Source organism: Haliotis cracherodii, unplaced genomic scaffold (assembly GCF_022045235.1).
Source record: "Haliotis cracherodii isolate W230 unplaced genomic scaffold, xgHalCrac1.p SCAF_23, whole genome shotgun sequence".
NCBI lineage: Eukaryota > Metazoa > Mollusca > Gastropoda > Lepetellida > Haliotidae > Haliotis > Haliotis cracherodii.
This window is the reverse complement of record NW_027266279.1, coordinates 4,814,032-4,836,816: the sequence shown is the minus strand read 5'-3', so window position 1 is coordinate 4,836,816 and position 22,785 is coordinate 4,814,032. Positions and strand designations below refer to the sequence as shown.

General features: G+C 41.4%; 1 protein-coding gene across 1 annotated transcript; it reads left to right on the top strand.

Moving 5' to 3' along the window:
• Positions 1-213: 213 nt before the first annotated feature.
• Positions 214-19,147, top strand: LOC139471710 (uncharacterized). Its single transcript, XM_071254179.1, has 3 exons — positions 214-661; positions 13,837-14,218; positions 16,266-19,147. The coding sequence occupies exons 1-3, from the start codon at positions 503-505 to the stop codon at positions 17,783-17,785; spliced, it is 2,061 nt and encodes a 686-aa protein (XP_071110280.1). The 5' UTR covers positions 214-502; the 3' UTR covers positions 17,786-19,147.
• Positions 19,148-22,785: the final 3,638 nt, after the last annotated feature.

The window sequence follows — 22,785 nt, the reverse complement described above, 5'->3', positions numbered from 1 at the left end:
TGAATAGTATTGTATTGACCGGTGTCGTTGTATCCCAACCTCCTTCTGTTCTTGCCACCCAGGACAGGCAAGATGATTAGCATACCCGTCAACGACTGCCCACCTCCCAACCCGCCTCAACACCCGTCCCGTTCTCCCTAATACACAACGACGATCAGATCCCGTATCAAATTACTGCCTTAGTCACCAAGCCTCAGCGAATATCACGCAGTACAGTGGTCGCCATAACCACTCACGTATGTCACACATATAAGGGAGTCAACTGCCTTGCGGACGCTTATCTCCTTTATCAGTTATTGGGCATGACGTCATACGTCATACAATCATTAATTGGATCCATTGGATACTTCGAAAGTCACGTGAATAATATATATGTCCAATATATATGTGCACAAGAGTTAGTGTAGAGGCCAGTGCTGTTGTAGAAGTCTTGTGTAGTCTGTAAGCGTCATACAAGGAAGGAAATCGCCGGGCGGTGACTGTTCGCCTTATCAGCTCAACCATGGTGCTGAAGACTTGCCTTCTGCTGTGCGGCCTACTGGGGAGCGTCACCCCCCATGGATATCTCTCCGTCCCCCTTCAACGTTCAAGTATGTGGCGTGGAGGGTTCGCCGTCCCTGCGAATTACAACGACAATGGTTTGCGGTGTGGCGGTCCCACGGTATGTACGGAGTCGCTCTTAAGTTGTATACAGTGAACACCCCGTTAATCCGGAAAGCCTGTATTCCGGGAGATCTTCATTATATACCCACGAGTCGATAATCGAGTTCGCTATGTGGTTTCAACACTGCCGATGCGACGCTATATTGTGACACCCGATCATCTGGATATTTGTGAATCCGGACGATTCCAATGGGCGTCCTCCAGATAAACGAGGTTCCGTTGTTGATTCCTCGCGATAATTTTATCAAAATTGATTTTAAGACTTTGTATATCAATGTTATTACATACAAGTACCTATTCATAAACTGTCAATACCTTAGTTTACAGTATGCGATATGCTACTGGTAGAAAAGCTTTCATAAAACATAACAATATTTTCTAAGCTTTTACTTATTATACAAACATTTCAATTCAATTCTACAATTACCTCAAGCTTTACAGCATATCAGTAAATAAATATACAGTTCAAATTACAATATTGCTCCCCTCATACACATACGGTTTTTTGTAGGATATACAGTTAACTACTTTTATAACGAACTCAAAGGGACCACTAATTTTAGTCCGTTGTAACCGTAGTTCGTTATAAACATATATGCACCATATATACAGCAAATGGCTTGGACCAAAAAAACCAGTTCGTTATATCCGAAGTTCGTCATAAGCGTGTTCGTTATAAACGTAGTTTACTGTATAGTAATAAACTGACATATGCTACAAGTTTCAAATGGAGAATACACGTACATGTATGTACTTCACTCACATCTGAACTTTTCTCCCACATTAAGCTGACACGCCGTGATATAACTGGAATACTGTCAAAAGCGGCGTTAAACCCAACTCACTCACTCACTCACTCACTCACACTCACATCAGAACTTATTTGCATGATGCAGACACTTCCAAAAGTTATATAACTGTTTTACATTCTGTAACATCTGTATTTGGACATAGTTTAAACAATAGAATGTAATGACGTAACAGATGTGGTTTTAACTTAGTGAGTGACACAAACAAACAGTTATTCCAGTCATATCACGGCGTGTCAGCTTAATGTGGGAGGAAAGCACGAAATGATGCAGGTCATTTACCACTTCGGTGAAACGCACGAGCACGGGTAAGGTGCTGACAAGCCTAGAAACTTAATCGGGGCAAACCGGGATTCGAACCCACAATTCGCACAGCGAATCGCAGCGCCTTAGACGACTGGGCCACCGGTTTGACACAGAGAAAATGGCCTGAGCAGCATGTGGCTAGAAACTGATCATAAATAACGGGCAAACAGGGAATCTATACATTATACAAATAATTAATCATAGCAAGGTCTTTTTTCAATAACAGGGCCCCGAGGACCCAACCCCTGAGGTTGTCTATGTTTTCGTATAATGACCTCGCCAAGAATAATCGATTTTTTTTTGTTATATCGAAATTTTATTTTATAAAGTGTATATTTTCATTTTTATGAAAGAAATATCGGCGAAACGTGTTTTGTCACTTACAGACGACATATTGCTTTTAATCTGACGAGTAAAAAAATACGAAGATATTATAGTCAAACGTTATGAAAAAGAATGAATGTTAAAAATAAAGGTCATTATGTACATACGAATAATGAATTCAAAATACAAAACACTGCCAATGAAAAACTCGCAAACAAAAGACGTCATATGTAAAGAAAGGGCAATGTGTACTTAAAAACGTCAGTGCACAAAAAAAACACTTAACTGCTACAGGTCAACGTTGACAATAAAGAACGTCAGATGGCATGATATCAGATATCAGATCACGTGACTATCTATTCAGCCAATCAGCATGAAAGAAAGAGTGTAAACTTTAAAGTATCGAAAGTATATAACAAAAACAACTGTCTAAACTTCGGGTACGAAGATATCTGTCAATCATTCTCTGTGAGTGTTTGTTTTATTCTTGAATGCAATGTAAGGTTTTCGTCGATAACATCTTGGGTCTCATGACCTGAAAACCCCAAACAGTTCACTCAGGCGTACTGTTACATCAGGTAGACGTGCGTGTCGAGTTGATCGGTTTAGATCTGTAATCTCGCGGGAGTTGATTGTTGTCCTTGTTGCCCTCACACGGTCACTGTGACCTGGAATATGTGCGCATTAGTGAGAAGCGTATTGATGAAAAGGTTACTCTCAGTATCTTGGAAGAGGGTTGCTTTGAGTGACTGAATAGACTGGTGAATGAGTGAGTGAGTGTGTTTGTGGCCGGGTGAGTGAGGGGAAACGGAGTTCTTCTTTTACTGGATTGAGTGAGTGATAACCACAGGAGACACAAGCGATAAGATGTACACATTCTAACCATATGTGGTAACAATCCGGGCTTCCGAGGCATCACTTTACCATTTGGGATCTAGGCTACTCTGTGTGATGGTTGCCGTGTAGATGTCTAAGTACGAGTATTTAGTGCCGTATTAACCTACACAGAGGGGTGGGGGGTGGTGGAGGGTGGAGGGATGTCACTGTGCTTCACTTCAGATTGAGAGAGAGAGAGAGAGAGAGAGAAGAGAGAGAGAGAGAGAGATTTCTTACACCCCGCCACGAAAAGGTCAGGCTGCACGTGGATTTCTAAGAGGCTGAATAAATCCCTTATACCCCACATCAAGGCAAAAAGCCGGACGCTTCAGTGGAAGTTACGTTACATAGCGCCAGCTAACCCCAGCTCATTCGAACAGCTGTTTTCTATCTATTTTTAATTGTCGAAGTACGACTGTTCAGTGCTGTATCAACCCACCCACGCACGCACGCTCGTGCACACACACAGTGAGAGTTGTATACATTTGACGAAAGGTGAGAGCAGTAGCGCATAGAGCGTCGGAATCCACACGAACACGAACCACAAAATAAACTGCCGGGAAAATAATAGTGTACACCCATGTTTGGTGGTGATTTATAATGAAACGAACAAAAACGACGGTGATGTATTTAATGCGGATTAATGCCTTCATGTTTGTAGAAGATCGGTGACTGTTTTCAGCTTTAGAAAGTTTTCATAATGTTTGCAATTTTTTGGTCAAATCCAGTTTTCAAGCGTATACTTTCTTTTGCCAAACACACATTTGAAGGTCTCGATTCGCTGTGCGGAGTTGCGTCCCTTGGACACGCCAGAAACCTGTGATTGTGGGTTCGAATCCCGGTTCGCCCCAATTATGTTTCTAGGTTTATCAGCACCATGCCCGTGCTCGTGAGTTTCACCGAAGTGGTAAACGTCTGAGACCTGCACTTCTGACCATAGGTTGTAAAACATATCATCATTACTTAAATCTTTTTGGGCTTATCGTGGGTTATCATGTTGTTTCGTAAACCAACACGAGTGGTTGTGAGATTACGCTGACGCTAATAGACCGCCTCTGTGGTCAAATGGTAGAGCGTCTGCCCGGAGAGCGGAAGGTCCGGGGTTCGATACCCGGCAGCATCATACTAAAAGATAGTACTAGGACCCCATAAATAAACCCCATTTCACTTCACCTCACCTCACCTCACCTCACCTCACCTCACCTCACCTCACCTCACCTCACCTGTGGCTATTACTGGTAGCTTAGGTTGTTTTGCTGTTTCTGGTGCAGGTAAAAGACATGCGCGAAGGTTCGGATGAAGTATTTTTCGAATATAATTTTGTAATGCAAAGTTGACAAAAGAGGGGTTATCATGATTTTTCTGCCGTCAAACTTGGAATTTATGTCGGATGTCATTCAAGCCATGTGTCAAACCTTTAATATCACGACTAATTTTACTGAATAAATAGGAAAAGCAGTCCTAATCCATCTATGCATTCCTATTCAAGTGTTTCCTTTTTATAGTCAAAAGAATCACAAGTGAAATTGAGATTTGTGACATGTCAGTAATTACTGAATCGAAAATGTTTGTTGTCATTCTTGTCAGTATTAAAAGTTCTATTTCTGCAAATAAGATTTGTCATGATCTTGAAGTTCGAGTTTCAGCAAACACAGTGACAACCACCTGTTAGGAAGCTGCGATAACCCACTGTATTGTCCAATGGTTGTGTATCTAAACACTTCGAAGAGATGACTTTTTATTACCCGGATTCTCCACCAACTGACGTAGCTTGTTATTCGGAACCGTTTTGCCTATCTCTGGGCGAGGTCCCGTTTGCTACGCCACAATGACCAATATAGTGGGGAATTAACTTGGAGGAGCTGATTACTCGGCTATCACCTTTAAACAGAAAGAAGGCTGTTGAGTCCCTTTAAGTCTTTATTCGTGGCAGAGTGAAATTTCGTACATAAAGAGATATTCAAACAATATTACAATACAAGATAGATGCAGTCAATGACTTGTTACATTAAATATAATTGACAACCATATATGAATAGATAGCGATTGGTTTGAATGTTTCTTAACAGGATTGTTCTAATAAATTTGATTTCAACATATCTTACTGCGGAAAATCAAATGGATTAGGAACAAGTGACACACTAACGAGGCCTTCGCCTATATACATTTCGTTACATTGTGATATGTGAATTCTGTGGTGCAGAATAAATGTACAGCGCATAGGAATCACAAGTAATGAGAAAATATAATAACACACACATATTCATATATATACAGTATAACACACAAACACATGTACCTACATACACTCACATATATACATATGATGAATTAACATTTTTGGTATACAATGATGTATGATATATTTATAAAATAACACAGTAGTTAATAAACTACATGTAATAGAGATTTTAACTACATGTAATAGAAAGTATAAATTTATGTGAAGGGCGGGAAATCTAGAATGTAACTAAGCTGTGATAATTACAGGGAATGCTATTGTTTTACATCAAAATCAGAGCGTTGAAACAACCATGTATTATATGTGCATGTTCTAATAAATAAAGTACAAAAAGCGAATCGTGAATAATGATGGACTGGGGAGTATTTTATGCTGAGACATTTCAACTGTTAACATTTACATTTACGGCATTCTTGCGTTACTGGTGTATTTTACATACAAATATATTGAACATACTGTATAATTTCAATTTCAGTGCCGTAAATGTTTAACTCAATGATAGACGTAGCATGGCCAATATTCGTATGAGACGGTATTTACGTGAGACTACCCGCGGTTATTTACCACAACGTACTCTTTCTCATGCTATGTAATGCACGACTTTATCTATCACTTGGCACATTATTGGCTGCAGTGTTTTTGTGAGATAAAACATACATAAATTGACATGTAAAACATCTTCTTTCTGTCCCATCTCTTTCAATCTTTTTTTTCTGGCAGCTCCAAATTTCCAAATGCGCTCAAAATAATCTTTTGGGTCACTATGTTCCCCCGAGGACATCATTTATTTTTCATACCCTTTCATCTTTTGCCAAAAAAAGAAAGAAAAGATAATTGCATTTTCTACATAATATGAAAGGACAATCTTTACATAAAACGCACAGGGCTAAAAAGGACATTCGTGTGCCAAGGTCAAGGCACCAGCTGCCAGTATAGAGTTGTCGACATGCAGACCCCATCTTCCCGAGTCAAGGGCGTTAAGTGACTATAAAAGTCCAGTTTACACTCAGTTAATGCCAGTGCTTCGGGAGGCAAGGGCAGACGGAGACATCGCGCAGTCGCCTGCTGCAGATCACACTGATGCAGTTCTACATCAGTGCTCATGTACCCATGTGTGTCTGGCAGAGATTACGTTTCCGTAAAATCTTCTCAGTTCCGCCCCCTTTTATCCAGTGAATTATTTTGTTTTCATGCTTTACCACTTAAAGGTATAGACAAGAACACCAATTATTTCATATTACTATAGTCAATCTGTCATGCCATGAACACCCGATTCTTGCATATTACTATCGCCAATCTGTCATGCCATGAACACCCGATTCTTCAATATTACTATCGCCAATCTGTCATACAATGAACACCCGATTCTTGCATATTACTATAGTCAATCTGTCATACAATGAACACCCGATTCTTGCATATTACTATAGTCAATCTGTCATGCCATGAACACCCGATTCTTGCATATTACTATAGTCAATCTGTCATGCCATGAACACCCGATTCTTGCATATTACTATAGTCAATCTGTCATGCCATGAACACCCGATTCTTGCATATTACTATAGTCAATCTGTCATGCCATGAACACCCGATTCTTGCATATTACTATAGTCAATCTGTCATGCCATGAACACCCGATTCTTGCATATTACTATTGTCAATCTGTCATGCCATGAACACCCGATTCTTGCATATTACTATCGCCAATCTGTCATGCCATGAACACCCGATTCTTGCATATTACTATAGTCAATCTGTCATGCCATGAACACCCGATTCTTGCATATTACTATCGCCAATCTGTCATACAATGAACACCCGATTCTTGCATATTACTATAGTCAATCTGTCATGCCATGAACACCCGATTCTTGCATATTACTATAGTCAATCTGTCATGCCATGAACACCCGATTCTTGCATATTACTATAGTCAATCTGTCATGCCATGAACACCCGATTCTTGCATATTACTATAGTCAATCTGTCATGCCATGAACACCCGATTCTTGCATATTACTATAGTCAATCTGTCATGCCATGAACACCCGATTCTTGCATATTACTATCGCCAATCTGTCATGCCATGAACACCCGATTCTTGCATATTACTATAGTCAATCTGTCATGCCATGAACACCCGATTCATGCATATTACTATCGTCAATCTGTCATACAATGAACACCCGATTCTTGCATATTACTATCGCCAATCTGTCATACAATGAACACCCGATTCTTGCATATTACTATAGTCAATCTGTCATGCCATGAACACCCGATTCTTGCATATTACTATAGTCAATCTGTCATGCCATGAACACCCGATTCTTGCATATTACTATAGTCAATCTGTCATGCCATGAACACCCGATTCTTGCATATTACTATAGTCAATCTGTCATGCCATGAACACCCGATTCTTGCATATTACTATAGTCAATCTGTCATGCCATGAACACCCGATTCTTGCATATTACTATAGTCAATCTGTCATGCCATGAACACCCGATTCTTGCATATTGCTATAGTCAATCTGTCATGCCATGAACACCCGATTCTTGCATATTACTATAGTCAATCTGTCATGCCATGAACACCCGATTCTTGCATATTACTATAGTCAATCTGTCATGCCATGAACACCCGATTCTTGCATATTACTATCGCCAATCTGTCATGCCATGAACACCCGATTCTTGCATATTACTATAGTCAATCTGTCATGCCATGAACACCCGATTCTTGCATATTACTATCGCCAATCTGTCATACAATGAACACCCGATTCTTGCATATTACTATCGCCAATCTGTCATACAATGAACACCCGATTCTTGCATATTACTATAGTCAATCTGTCATGCCATGAACACCCGATTCTTGCATATTACTATAGTCAATCTGTCATGCCATGAACACCCGATTCTTGCATATTACTATAGTCAATCTGTCATGCCATGAACACCCGATTCTTGCATATTACTATAGTCAATCTGTCATGCCATGAACACCCGATTCTTGCATATTACTATAGTCAATCTGTCATGCCATGAACACCCGATTCTTGCATATTACTATAGTCAATCTGTCATGCCATGAACACCCGATTCTTGCATATTACTATAGTCAATCTGTCATGCCATGAACACCCGATTCTTGCATATTACTATAGTCAATCTGTCATGCCATGAACACCCGATTCTTGCATATTACTATCGCCAATCTGTCATGCCATGAACACCCGATTCTTGCATATTACTATAGTCAATCTGTCATGCCATGAACACCCGATTCTTGCATATTACTATCGCCAATCTGTCATACAATGAACACCCGATTCTTGCATATTACTATCGCCAATCTGTCATACAATGAACACCCGATTCTTGCATATTACTATAGTCAATCTGTCATGCAATGAACACCCGATTCGTTCATATTACTATAGTCAATCTGTCATACAATGAACACCCGATTCTTCAATATTACTATAGTCAATCTGTCATGCAATGAACACCCGATTCGTTCATATTACTATAGTCAATCTGTCATGCCATGAACACCCGATTCGTTCATATTACTATAGTCAATCTGTCATACAATGAACACCCGATTCTTCAATATTACTATAGTCAATCTGTCATGCCATGAACACCCGATTCGTTCATATTACTATAGTCAATCTGTCATACAATGAACACCCGATTCGTTCATATTACTATTGTCAATCTGTCATGCAATGAACACCCGATTCGTTCATATTACTATTGTCAATCTGTCATACAATGAACACCCGATTCAATCATTTTACTATAGTTAATCTCACTGACAAAAATAGTAAGTAAAGCTTACTCACTCACTCTCACTCTCTCACTCATGTTAAAAGACAGAAGCCTGACGCTCTGCATAAAGGGGCTAAAACAAGGACTGGTAAGCTCGGATTCATGGGGGTATCCATGTTAAAACTACAAAATGGCATCTCAGTGGGCTAGCAAGAGAAAATAGGCATAAGCAGACACGCACGCACGCACACGCACGCACACGCACGCACATGCATACAAGTTGTTACATAAGTTCAGTGATCTCTCATCGCTTCGCCTCACCTCACCATGTCTGTCAAAATACACTTTCAACAAGTTTATTAAAAAAATAAAATACAGCCGCGTTGTGTCTTTTCTGATAAACATGTTATTGGACAAGAAAAGACAACTATTTTCTTGATTATATTGTTTCGATATGTGCTCGATCTCACTCCTCGTTGTGCCATTGAGGCAGTTCTGGCATAAAGTATATTTGCAGTTCACATAATTTCAGATATATACAGTATTTAATCACAAAGTATATAACGCGTATAAGCACGATGAAAGTGCATATGATAAAGATGATATTGTTTGACACCGTTGATTTAGAAACAGAAAATACAAAATGATTAATAAGTGTGTTTGGGCGGAGATATAATGTTCTGGTCGAAAGAGGAGAAACTTTAAAATAAGGTAAGGAAGTGCACGTGCATCTTCTGTTATACAACGAAAGGAATTCTGGGTAATGTTGATGGGATTGGGATTGGGATTAACGGACGTTCTTGCCTTTTTATTTCTGGAAATATTTCTCAATGCAAGTTTATATCTTACACTCTGGTCACTCTCTCGGCCACCAGATGACCTCTGCACGTGACTTTTGAGGAGTTTGGGGGATTATCAGGGTGTATGGAAAAAGGCAGCACGCTAATCTTCACCCATCGCTGACCCCATTCCCTTGAGCAAACACTCTCCGCCAGGGACCACGACATATATGTCTTTATACCTCACTATATTTGATATAAGCGACTTATAGCACTACTGCCATAGTAGTTCAAATCGTTTGTATTGTCACGTGTTTATCTCGCGGTAAGGGTGTAACTTGAATTGGGTGATGCTTTGAACCGATGCAGGTCAGATTACCGGGCCATTCACACAACAAATACTTTCATTCTACTCTAACGTTCTTAAACGTAAATATCACAAGATTTCTTCGTGGTCTGCCCGGGGAACACAAGTTTGGTGGTTATCCCTGCTCGAGTCATAAGAAAAGACGTGAAAAGATGATACTTGTTGTTATCTACCCATGAAGATTCGGGTGAGGATAGGTTTTCAGCAACCCATGCTTGCCGTAAAAGGCGACTATGCTTGTCGTAAGTGGCGTCTAACGGGATCGGGTGGTCAGGCTCGCTGACTTGGTTGATGTATGTCATCGTGTCCTAATTGTGTAGATAGATGCTCATGATATCAATCACTGGATTGTCTGGTCCAGGATGGAATATTTACAGACCGCGGTCACAGAGCCGGAATATTGCAACAAACAAAACTCCTTGTTACCGTGCCTGGTGCTCGGCACTAAGGGACTGGTCGGCTTGGAGACGGTATACTGTGTCTGTGTGGACTATCCATGTTAAACAACTGTGGTATCTCAGTGGGCTAGCACCATAAAGCCGGCATGATTCTGGACTTGTACAAGCAGACAAAATATTATGCACGCACGCACGCACAAAGTTCTGCATGTCTTCAAATTCCCAGGAGGAACATTCGAATTTATCATTTCATTACTTTTTCCTCATATTGCTGTAAAAAGCACAGTTCTAACTTACGATTGCACATTTTGAACTTCGGGACGGGGATAGTATTATTTCCATATGACTAACCTTCACCAACTGTATTGTTTCCTCATATTGCTCTGATTCACTTCCTGTAGCCGCTCAAATGCGCCTCGCCTGAGACAAGTTTTCGCGGAAGTTAGCATGACACAAAGATCCCATCTGTATACGGTTTCAACATAAGGCAAATCTCGGTTATTGGTTCACGTAGCACGCAGTAGTTCAACATTGTTGGGAATAGGAAGATTCATCAATCTCACCTTTATGGGTTGGTACTGTGGATTAAATAAAATGTATTCTCACTAAGAAACGTTTTTATAACCCTTGTAACACTCCGATGTTTTATTGTATTGACAAGTGTGGAGGTAAATCATATAATCATTATACTCAATTCAGAAGTGTTTCCTACTGGTATACAGGAGTCACGGTTCAAGTGTGGGTCGGGTTCGACTCCCCACGTGGTTACAATGTGTAAGGCCCATTCCTGGTGACCTAAGTCATGAGATGATTTGTTTCCCGATAGTCACTCACTCACTTGAGTGTATAAATATCCGAGTGTATTAATATATTCAGAATACAGGCACATAAGACGCCACGAAGGCGTTAGGTCATGTTTCGCGTATTTTCTATCTTCCCACGCAGATGCAGAAGACGTGAATATATATTTGATAGAATGAGTTAACGTGAAATCAGCATTCTTTCAATGAATAGGGTGGGGTGAGGCGAGGTGAGATGAAATATGTTTAAACGTCGCCTTCAAGATTATTGCACTTATATAGCGACGTGTTGTGTGTGCGTGTGGCTGCTTGAACTTGTCCGGTTATGTAGTGCTAGCCCACTGAGATACCATGCCGCAGTTTAACACGCAGACACAGTATACTGACTCCTAGCCGACAAGTCCTTGATCCAGCCTCTTAATAACGAGAACAATACAGGGTAACAACAAGTACCACCCTTTTAACGTATTTTGGATTAAAGCAGCCGACCTTCCGCTCTCCGGGCAGCGGCTCTATCGACAACACCACGGAATCGTTTTTTTAGTGAAGATTGTGACACACGTTCAAAATAAACCCGTCCCTGGAGAAGTTCTCGCTTCCCCCTCGGTCTGGTGGCTGTTCCTAGTGTATACACAGGCCACTGCTATTTGTCCCATGTGTAAGTGAGCGCGTGAAAGTTGTGTGTGTTTGATTTGAATATCATCAACATCATTAGTTATCAGTTTCGGAATATTTTGTCAGTTCAGTAGCATCTTCCCCAGGCAAGGGAGTTAACTGACTATAAAAGGTCAGTGTCCTCTCTTGTCGAACGAGGCTGGAATTATGGAGCTATATTTTGGCTATAGTCCAATCAAAATCGCGTAACAGACAGGTGATTAGATAACAAATGTTAGTTGTCGGGTGGGGATACCATCAAGCAACATTTGCCATGCTTATAAGAGTCATTATTAACTGAATGCGAAGTTAAATTCTTACTGCAAAGTAAGTAGTTGAAATTGTTGAATCACTGACTTTGAATGACTTGAAAGAAACGAGCCAGAGCTGCAATTAGATCCGACTCAATTACCCCATGAAGACCAGACACTAATGAACAACACTGGTAACATAAAACGACTGGTATCAAATCACCAGTTTCTCCCCCAATTACAAGCGTACCTGGGTCTGATGATGTCGGACAAAAAGAAAAGCCTCGGGGTATACTCAGCAATTTAGATTCAGATCTCCTAAACACGACTTTATTTGTATGTCAATCTAGCAGTGTGATATAAATAATATTACAATACCTCAAAAGTGTGAGTTGGGTTCAACAGCCCTTTGCACAGTATTCCAGTTATATCACGGCGTGTCAGCTTAATGTGGAAGGAAAGCCCGAGGTGATGCAGGACGTTTACCACTTTGTTGGAACCCATGAGTACGGGAAAGGTTCTGACAAACCAAGAATCAAACGGAGAGAACCGAGAGAACACAGGTTTCTGGCATGTCTTTGAGGCGCAACTTTGCACAACGTCCTGCTACGCTTGGGCGTCTGGGCTACCCATGTCGCATACAATGCACAGGAGGTGAGGTGAGGTGAAATGGGGTTTAACGTCGCGTCCCAGGTTATTGCACTTATATAGCGACGTGCATGTACGTGTGTGTGTTTGTGTGGCTGCTTGTACTAGTCCGGACTGATGCTTATTTATAGTGCTAGCTCACTGAGATACCATGCCGCAGTTTAACATGAATACCCCACTCAGACACAGTATACTGACTCCGATCCGACCAGTCCTTGTTTAGCCCCTTAATGCCGAGCGCCAGACAGCTTAACAACAAGTACCATCTTTTAACGACTCTTGGTATGACGCGGTCGGGGATCGAACACCGGACCTTCTCCGGGCGGACGCTCTACCACAAGACCACGGAGGCGGTTCAATGCATGAAGTCAACCGGGTTTGAAGAGGTCTTCAGCGACCCATGCTTGCCGTAAAAGGCCACTATGCTTGTCATTAGAGGCGACTAACGGGATCGGGTGGTCAGGCTCGCTGATTTGGTTTATGCATGTCATCGTATTCCAATTGCGTGGATCGATGCTCATGATGTCAATCACTGGATTCTCTGGTCCATGGCCTGAGATTCAGAACAAGATGCTTTGAGTTCTTACTGAAAATGAAACAAAAAGAAGTGCACATGATGGCAACAACAACAACAACAACAACAACAACAACAACAACGAGGTGTAGAGTTCATTAAAGGAACGTGAGAGGTGACTAACGGGAACGGGTGACTTTGTTGATGCATGTCATCGTATCCCAATTGCGTGGATCGGTGCTCATGATATCAATCACTGGAATGTCTGCTCCAGGCTCGATTAATTACAGAACGCCGTCATATAGCTGGAAATTGCTGAGTTTGGCGTTAAACAACAAACAATCAAACAATCTTTAAAGAAATGTTTGTTTTCCATCATACGAACATTTTACATCCTAATCAACCTTTTACTTCCAGAGACAGTTTAACAGGAACGGTGGCAGGTGTGGCATATGCGGAGACCCCTGGGACGCCACCGACAAGGAGAACGAGGCTGGGGGAAAGTACGCCAGTGGCATTATAAGTAACACCTACAATGAGGGGGGTCGGATGGCTGTGGAGGTGGTCATCACCTCCAACCACAAGGGTTACTTTGAGTTCCGACTGTGTCCACACAACAATGTCCACACACCGGCGACCCAGGCCTGTCTGGATCAACACCTGCTACAAGTGGAGGTTAACGGGGTGATGGCAACCAAGTACCAGCTCGGCACGGGTACCGGCACCTTCCGGATGAACGTTCTACTACCTCAGGGCGTCACATGCTCCCAGTGCATCTTTCAATGGAAGTATCGGACAGGTTGGTCTCTTTCAGTGACAAATAAAGAGTTTAGGAATAGCCTGGCGATCTGTGTCCAGTACGTCCATCTCGGACAGGCAGGGTGGGGTAAAACGTCGCATTCGAGATTACTGCACTTACATAGACACGTGCATGTGTGTGTTTGTGTGCGTGTGTGCGTGCGTGCGTGCGTGCGTGCGTGCGTGTGTGCGTGCGTGCGTGCGTGGATGTCTCTTGCATGCGTGCATGTGGCTGCTTGTACTAGTCCGTACTAATGCCGGTTTGTGTTTGCCCGACCACTGAGATAATAATGATAAGAAATGCAAAGAAATGCGAAATCAAAACGTGATTGTCATAGTGTCGTTAGGTATCGAATATGTTAGGTTTAACAACTTCCTTTAAGAGGGAGTGAGTATTATTTAACGCCGCTTTTAGCAATATTCCAGCAATATCACGGCGAGGGACACCAGAAATGGGCTTCACACATTATACCCATGTCGTGGAATCGAGCCCGGGTCTTCGGCGTGACGAGCGAACGCTTTCACCAGTAGGCTACCCGACCGACCCTCTTCTTTTAAGAACGATGGGGAGTACTTCTGTTTTCGGGCGTGGCCACCAGGAGAAACTCACTTAATCGGCGCTGGGCAGCATGTAACCATATAAAAATCGCATCAGTGAATGTTTTCAACTCATATTGATGCAGTTTCAGCAGCTCGTATTTTTATGTAAATGTTGCCAAATCACACCGGGGATACTATCATTGACACATGGGCATGTTCTATCATTTTCATAATTATAAATTAAAAAGTTTCGTTACGCTACAGATCGGGAACTGGACATTGCTGCATCATCGGGATCTACGGGGAATTCTGCATACACAATACAATGAGCATTATTGAATGAGGTTTTGTGGGGTTTAAATTAAACAAAATTAATGTCGTAAAAAGGTTTCAAGACTGAAAACGCTACAGATCGGGAACTAGAAATTGCTGCACGGATCTTTGGGGAATTCTGCGTACACAATACAATGACGTCATAATTGAATGAGGCAAGCATAATTGAATGAGGTTTTGTAGGGATTATATTAAACAAAATAAATGTCGTAAACAGGCTTCAAGACTGAAAATGCAGACGAACCAATTATCTACATAATTTGTATTACTAACAGATGTTCAACTTCAAACTGAGTCGTGATAAACTGCTTGAAGGTTGATGGTTTATCAGCTGCTCTAATTACTGGTATTTGACTTCACCGTCTTCCTCATTCCTGAACAAATAATAGTTGCCTTCTCACTCGACTGGGTACCAGTACATGTGACGCAAACATGTCATAATCGTTCCCCTTTCAACATTCCGACCCGTTGCACAGCCTGATCGCAACCCACCCATGTGTATCGCCTACCGGGTGATCAGGGGGGATGTATTGCGAGGACTGTGAAAGTCGTGACGTTTGACTTCCTCTGTCTCTCAAAGACACAAGTAAATGAGTATATTGTAAAAATATCACCAGGACATTTATTGTCATAGGAAACAGATTCTTGAGACCATTGTTCGTGTTCGTCTACCCTTACAAAGTGACATGACCTAAAGGTTGGTATTTATCGCTAAGAAGGAAGTTCCAATTATAAGTTTTTATTCGCAAAGTACAATGACATTGAATATCAATACCTTTCTCTCATATCAAGAATATGCCGCAGCGCAGATAGTGCAGGAAAACAGTCGATATTTAAGGCATATACTGCACTGCTTGATACATTCGTGCACTGGTGTGACGATATTGGTGTTGGATCCAGTGTAATAATTATACTATGTGGTTTAAAACAAATTAATCTATTTGGGATAAAATACCTCTGTTTCAAAACGGAAAGTCCGCTTTGAAATATGACAGCTTTACCTTCCTAAAACCGAGTTATACTTAGAAATATTGATATGACTGTATAGTGGTTGATATTAACAGACAAAGCTAAAACATACGTGGTTCTTACTTTCCCTCATGACTGTACTGAGTGCTCTCAAGATAAATGCCATTTCGTGTTTCTATTTAATACTTTCTTTTTTTCGTTGCTAGGCAACAACTGGGGATGTGAAGGTTCAGACTGTGGTTTAGGCAAGGGTCCTCAAGAACACTTCGTCAACTGTGCCGACATTGAAATAACACAAAGCGGGCAACCTCAGACGCAGACTCCGGACCCTTTCCAAACTTCGACCCCGGGCCCTTTCCGAACTTCGACCCCCAACCCGACCCCACGTACAACTCCCGTTCCGACGCCAGCTGCCACACTTCAACCATCGACTTCAGCACCAGCAACATTGGCACCAACATCTTCTCCCAGCAACGTCAACTACGACAACTGCCGAGCGATAGGAGAGTGGACAGGACAGATTGGAGTGACAAACTGGTGTAAGACAAACTGCGCCCTCGGGAACTGCCCGGCTTCTCATTGCCTCTGTGGAGCATCAACGATGGCTCCAACTTCCAACTACGACAGTTGCCGAGCAATAGGAGAGTGGACAGGACAGATTGGAATGACAAACTGGTGTAAGACAAACTGCGCCCTCGGGAACTGCCCGGCTTCTCATTGCCTCTGTGGAGCATCAACGATGGCTCCAACTTCCAACTACGACAGTTGCCGAGCAATAGGAGAGTGGACAGGACAGATTGGAGTGACAAACTGGTGTAAGACAAACTGCGCCCTCGGGAACTGCCCGGCTTCTCATTGCCTCTGTGGAGCATCAACGATGGCTCCAACTTCCAACTACGACAACTGCCGAGCAATAGGAGAGTGGACAGGACAGATTGGAGTGACAAACTGGTGTAAGACAAACTGCGCCCTCGGGAACTGCCCGCCTTCTCATTGCCTCTGTGGAGCATCAACGTTGGCTCCAACTTCCAACAGCGGGCAACCTCAGACGCAGACTCCGGGCCCTTTCCAAACTTCGACCCCCAACCAGACCCCACATACTACTCCCGTTCCGACGCCAGCTGCCACGCTTCAACCATCGACTGCAGCTCCAGCAACATTGGCACCAACAACTTCTCCCAGCAACGTCAACTACGACAGTTGCCGAGCAATAGGAGAGTGGACAGGACAGATTGGAATGACAAACTGGTGTAAGACAAACTGCGCCCTCGGGAACTGCCCGGCTTCTCATTGCCTCTGTGGAGCATCAACGATGGCTCCAACTTCCAACTACGACAGTTGCCGAGCAATAGGAGAGTGGACAGGACAGATTGGAATGACAAACTGGTGTAAGACAAACTGCGCCCTCGGGAACTGCCCGGCTTCTCATTGCCTCTGTGGAGCATCAACGATGGCTCCAACTTCCAACTACGACAACTGCCGAGCAATAGGAGAGTGGACAGGACAGATTGGAGTGACAAACTGGTGTAAGACAAACTGCGCCCTCGGGAACTGCCCGGCTTCTCATTGCCTCTGTGGAGCATCAACGATGGCTCCAACTACCAACTACGACAACTGCCGAGCAATAGGAGAGTGGACAGGACAGATTGCAATGACAAACTGGTGTAAGACGAACTGCGCTCACAATCCCCCATATTGTCCATCCAGCCGCTGTGACTGCAGTTAGAGATGCTCTCACACCGAAGCATGCCATTATTATGAATTCAATGCTTAATGCATTTCCACCATAGTCGCACACAGTACATTCAAGCCGTTATAATCCACGCCTACGACCTCCGCCATTTTGACATCCCGACAAAAATCTGACGCGGCTTGTCAAAACTTAAATATTGTGAAAATATATGTACTCATCCATTTAATTCAGGCGAACGTTTTGCAATTGATAAACATCGTGTTACATTCGTCCAACTTGCATTGACAAGAACCAGGGACATGCTTCAACATTTCTTAATGAACAATTAGTAGGAAAACACTACGCGCCCAGCAGGTCGTTTTACATATTACCCACTGTGGTCGTCACGTTAACAATGTTATGAACAATGGCTGGCGTAATATTATTTTGTACTCAACAAAGAAGCAAGGGAAAGTCATGGTGCTTGAAAGATTTACCAATATTGAATATCACTTCTGAGAAGTTATTACAACCCTCAATACCTGACGACGGAACTAAAGGGACACATCTTAATACTTTGATAAGAAAATCGATATTTTGTGCTGTGTGTCTTAGAAAACATTGAAGCTTGGCGATAATTTTTAGCCATTTCTCACACAATGTTCCCGGTTGGCCAATGCTGAAAATATTATCTTGTCCCCATTAACCAGAGGTTGCAGCATGTCATGTTCTGAAATCTGATATACAGTCGGTATGTGGTCTGTCTGATGACATTACATTTTGTCGTGTATTTGCCGCTGGACACAACTTGGACTTTTGACCTCCGTGGCAACCGTGTTAAGCTGTCCTCTCCAGCTCATGCTTCATCTCTCCACCTGCAATGTGTTCACGGAGACAGGGTGTCGGTGTAGAAATTTAAGTTACTTTGGATATATTCTTGTGCGCATTTCCTTAATTAGCACCTTACAAAGAACTTTTACATTCGTTTGATAAAGAAGGGGTATATTTGTGATCACTTAGTACTGGATGAATGTCATCTTCCCAAGGCAAGGGACACAGACAAACCAGTTGTCCAAGGTACAGAAAATCGCCGTGAAGAGTTGCACCCATTAGCCCTGCCAGGATACTGTGATTCTCCACGATTACGATCCTTGGCTTGTCAGAACGGGTTTCACCAACGTGGTACATGGCTACCAGGCGTTCCAGTCCTTTAATGCAGTAACAATAAACAACAATAAATAAATAACAATCATTACACAGTGAAGACAGGGTAAATAAAGCCGTCAGGGTCTGAGCTAAACATGGTGCTTTGTGACCAAGTTTTCTGTGGGAGAAGTATGCACCTCGTACGCATTCTAATACACACAAGTGCTTTTTTGTTTTTGCGATGCTTGAATTATTAAATATATTTTTCAACTATCCCGACTTGGTGAACCTTGTTTAATTGCGATGTAGTCTCGATTAAGTTTTACCTCGGAATAATTGTTATTGGATAGATTATGTCCCTTGGTAGTATCAGGATATGCGGGTTACATGTCGAGAATCGCTTCGATTATGACGTTTGGTCCGTCAACACGCCTGAAAGAAGGCCCACCCTATTGGTTACTCGTGAGGAATAAAGCGAATCAGATTCCTTTACTAAAACGGCATATCATAGTCTAAATAAGAAAAAGATTGTCATATTTGCATTTACGACGGCGAGTCAAAGTGACCACAGCTTCGTCACACTACAATGCATCGTTCAGGATTACTCCGGTCCTTCCGGGACAGGCTGAATGTCGGGTTGTGAGAAAGCATTCATGACCAACTCGTCCCATTTCGGGACAAGCCGAATGTTGTAGGATTCAGAAACATGCGAGTGGTGACGAACAGCAAGAAATGTGCAATCGTCTCCGCTTTAAAGCTCAGAAAGAGATGGAAAATTACAGAGATACGTTGTGTGTTTCACAATCAGATCGACAATAAATAAATAAGTGAGTAAAGTAAGCTATACGGATGGTTGGGAGAAGCCAAATCAAATCACATTTTGAATATGTCCAAAAATGTCCAAAACATGCATGATCTAAATATGTCCATAAACTGCTTTCGTAAATTCAACTGTTTATCATAACCATGCTAAAATCACGTAACAGTCGCATATAACTAGATCTGACGACACAATAAAACCAGTCAGTGTTTGGTATTTGCAAAACAAGAATTACCAATGAAACAAGGAACAACAGTCAGTGGTCGATGTTCAACGGGTGAACAAAAAGGATCTATTTTTATTTCTATTTCTGGAACCAGTCAATCAACACCCGATTCTTCACATTACTATTGTTAATATGTCACGGCATGACAAATTAACTATTGTAATTTCTAACTATTGTAAAGATGACATGATCTGGTAGCTTCTAAAATGACGACATGACATGGTAGGTTCTAAAACGACGACATGATATGGTAGCTTCTAAAATGACGACATGACATGGTGGCTTCTAAAATGACATGACGTGGTAGCTTCTAAAAAGAATACGACATGACATGGTAGCTTCTAAAATGAAGACATGATATGGTAGCTTCTAAAATGATGACATGACATGGTAGCTTCTAAAATGACGAGATGACATATTAGCTTCTACAAAGATGACATGACACAGTAGGTTCTAAAATAATGACATGATATGGTAGGTTCTAAAATGACGACATGGCATGGTAGCTTCTTAAATGACGACATGACATGATAGCTTCTAAAATGACGACATGACATGGTAGGTTCTAAAATGACAACATGACATGGCAGCTTCTAAAAAAATGACGTGACATGGTAGCTTCTAAAATGACGACATGACATGGCATCTTCTAAAACGATGACATGACATGGTAGGTTCTCAAATGATAACATGACATGGTAGCTTCTAAAAAGATGACATGATATGGTAGCTTCTGAAATGACGACATGACATGATAGCTTCTAAAAAGATGACATGATATGGTAGCTTCTGAAATGACGACATGACATGATAGCTTCTATAAAGATAACATGACATGGTAGGTTCTAAAATGACGACATGACATGATAGCTTCTAAAAAGATGACATGATATGGTAGCTTCTTAAATGACGACATGACATGGTAGCTTCTTAAAGGACATGACACGGTAGGTTCTAAAATGACGACATGACATGATAGCTTCTAAAATGACGACATGACATGGTAGGTTCTAAAATGACAACATGACATGGCAGCTTCTAAAAAAATGACGTGACATGGTAGCTTCTAAAATGACGACATGACATGGCATCTTCTAAAACGATGACATGACATGGTAGGTTCTCAAATGATAACATGACATGGTAGCTTCTAAAAAGATGACATGATATGGTAGCTTCTGAAATGACGACATGACATGATAGCTTCTAAAAAGATGACGTGACATGGTAGCTTCTGAAATGACGACATGACATGATAGCTTCTAAAAAGATAACATGACATGGTAGGTTCTAAAATGACGACATGACATGATAACTTCTAAAAAGATGACATGATATGGTAGCTTCTGAAATGACGACATGACATGATAGCTTCTAAAAAGATGACATGATATGGTAGCTTCTGAAATGACGACATGACGTGATAGCTTCTAAAAAGATAACATGACATGACAGGTTCTAAAATGATGATATGACATGGTAGCTTCTAAAATAATGTCATGACATGGTAGGTTTTAAAAGGATGACATGATATGGTAGCTTCTAAAATGACGACATGACATGGTAGCTTCTAAATTGATGATATGACATGGTAGTTTCTAAAATGACGACATGACATGGTAGGTTCTACTATGACAATGTTACATGGTAGGTTTTAAAAAGATGACATGACATGGTAGCTTCTAAAATGACATGACATGGTAGCTTCTAAATTGACGATATGACATATTAGGTTCTAAAATGACGACATGGAATGGTAGCTTCTAAAAAGATGACGTGACATGGTAGCTTCTAAAATGACGATATGACATGGTAGCTTCTAAAATGACGACATGACATGGTAGGTTTTAAAAAGATGACATGATATGGTAGGTTCATATATGACGACATGACATGGTAGGTTCTAAAATGACATGACATGGTAGGTTCTAAAATAATGACATGACATGGTAGCTTCTTAAATGACATGATATGGTAGCTTCTAAAATGACATGGCATGGTATCTTCTAAAATGATGACATGACATGGTAGCTTCTAAAATGATGACATGACATGGTAGCTTCTAAAATGACGGCATGATATGGTAGCTTCTAAAAAGACGCCATGACATGGTAGCTTCTAAAATGACGACATGACATGTTAGGTTCTAAAACGATGACATGTCATCGTAGGTTCTAAAATGACGACATGATATGGTAGGTTCTAAAAAGATGAAATGATATTGTAGGTCTAAAAAGATGACATGACATGATAGCTTCTAAAATGACGACATGACATGGTAGCTTCCAAAATGACGACATGATATGGTAATTTCTAAAATGACGACATGACATGATAGCTTCTAAAAAGATGACATGATATGGTAGCTTCTGAAATGACGACATGACATGATAGCTTCTAAAAAGATGACGTGACATGGTAGCTTCTGAAATGACGACATGACATGATAGCTTCTAAAAAGATAACATGACATGGTAGGTTCTAAAATGACGACATGACATGATAACTTCTAAAAAGATGACATGATATGGTAGCTTCTGAAATGACGACATGACATGATAGCTTCTAAAAAGATGACATGATATGGTAGCTTCTGAAATGACGACATGACGTGATAGCTTCTAAAAAGATAACATGACATGGTAGGTTCTAAAATGACGACATGACATGATAACTTCTAAAAAGATGACATGATATGGTAGCTTTTTAAATGACGTTATGACATGGTAGCTTGTAAAAAGATGACGTGACATGGTAGCTTCGAAAATGACGACAAGACATGGTAGGTTCTAAAGAGATGACATGATATGGCAGCTTCTAAAATGACGACATGACATAGTAGCTTCTAAATAGATGACGACA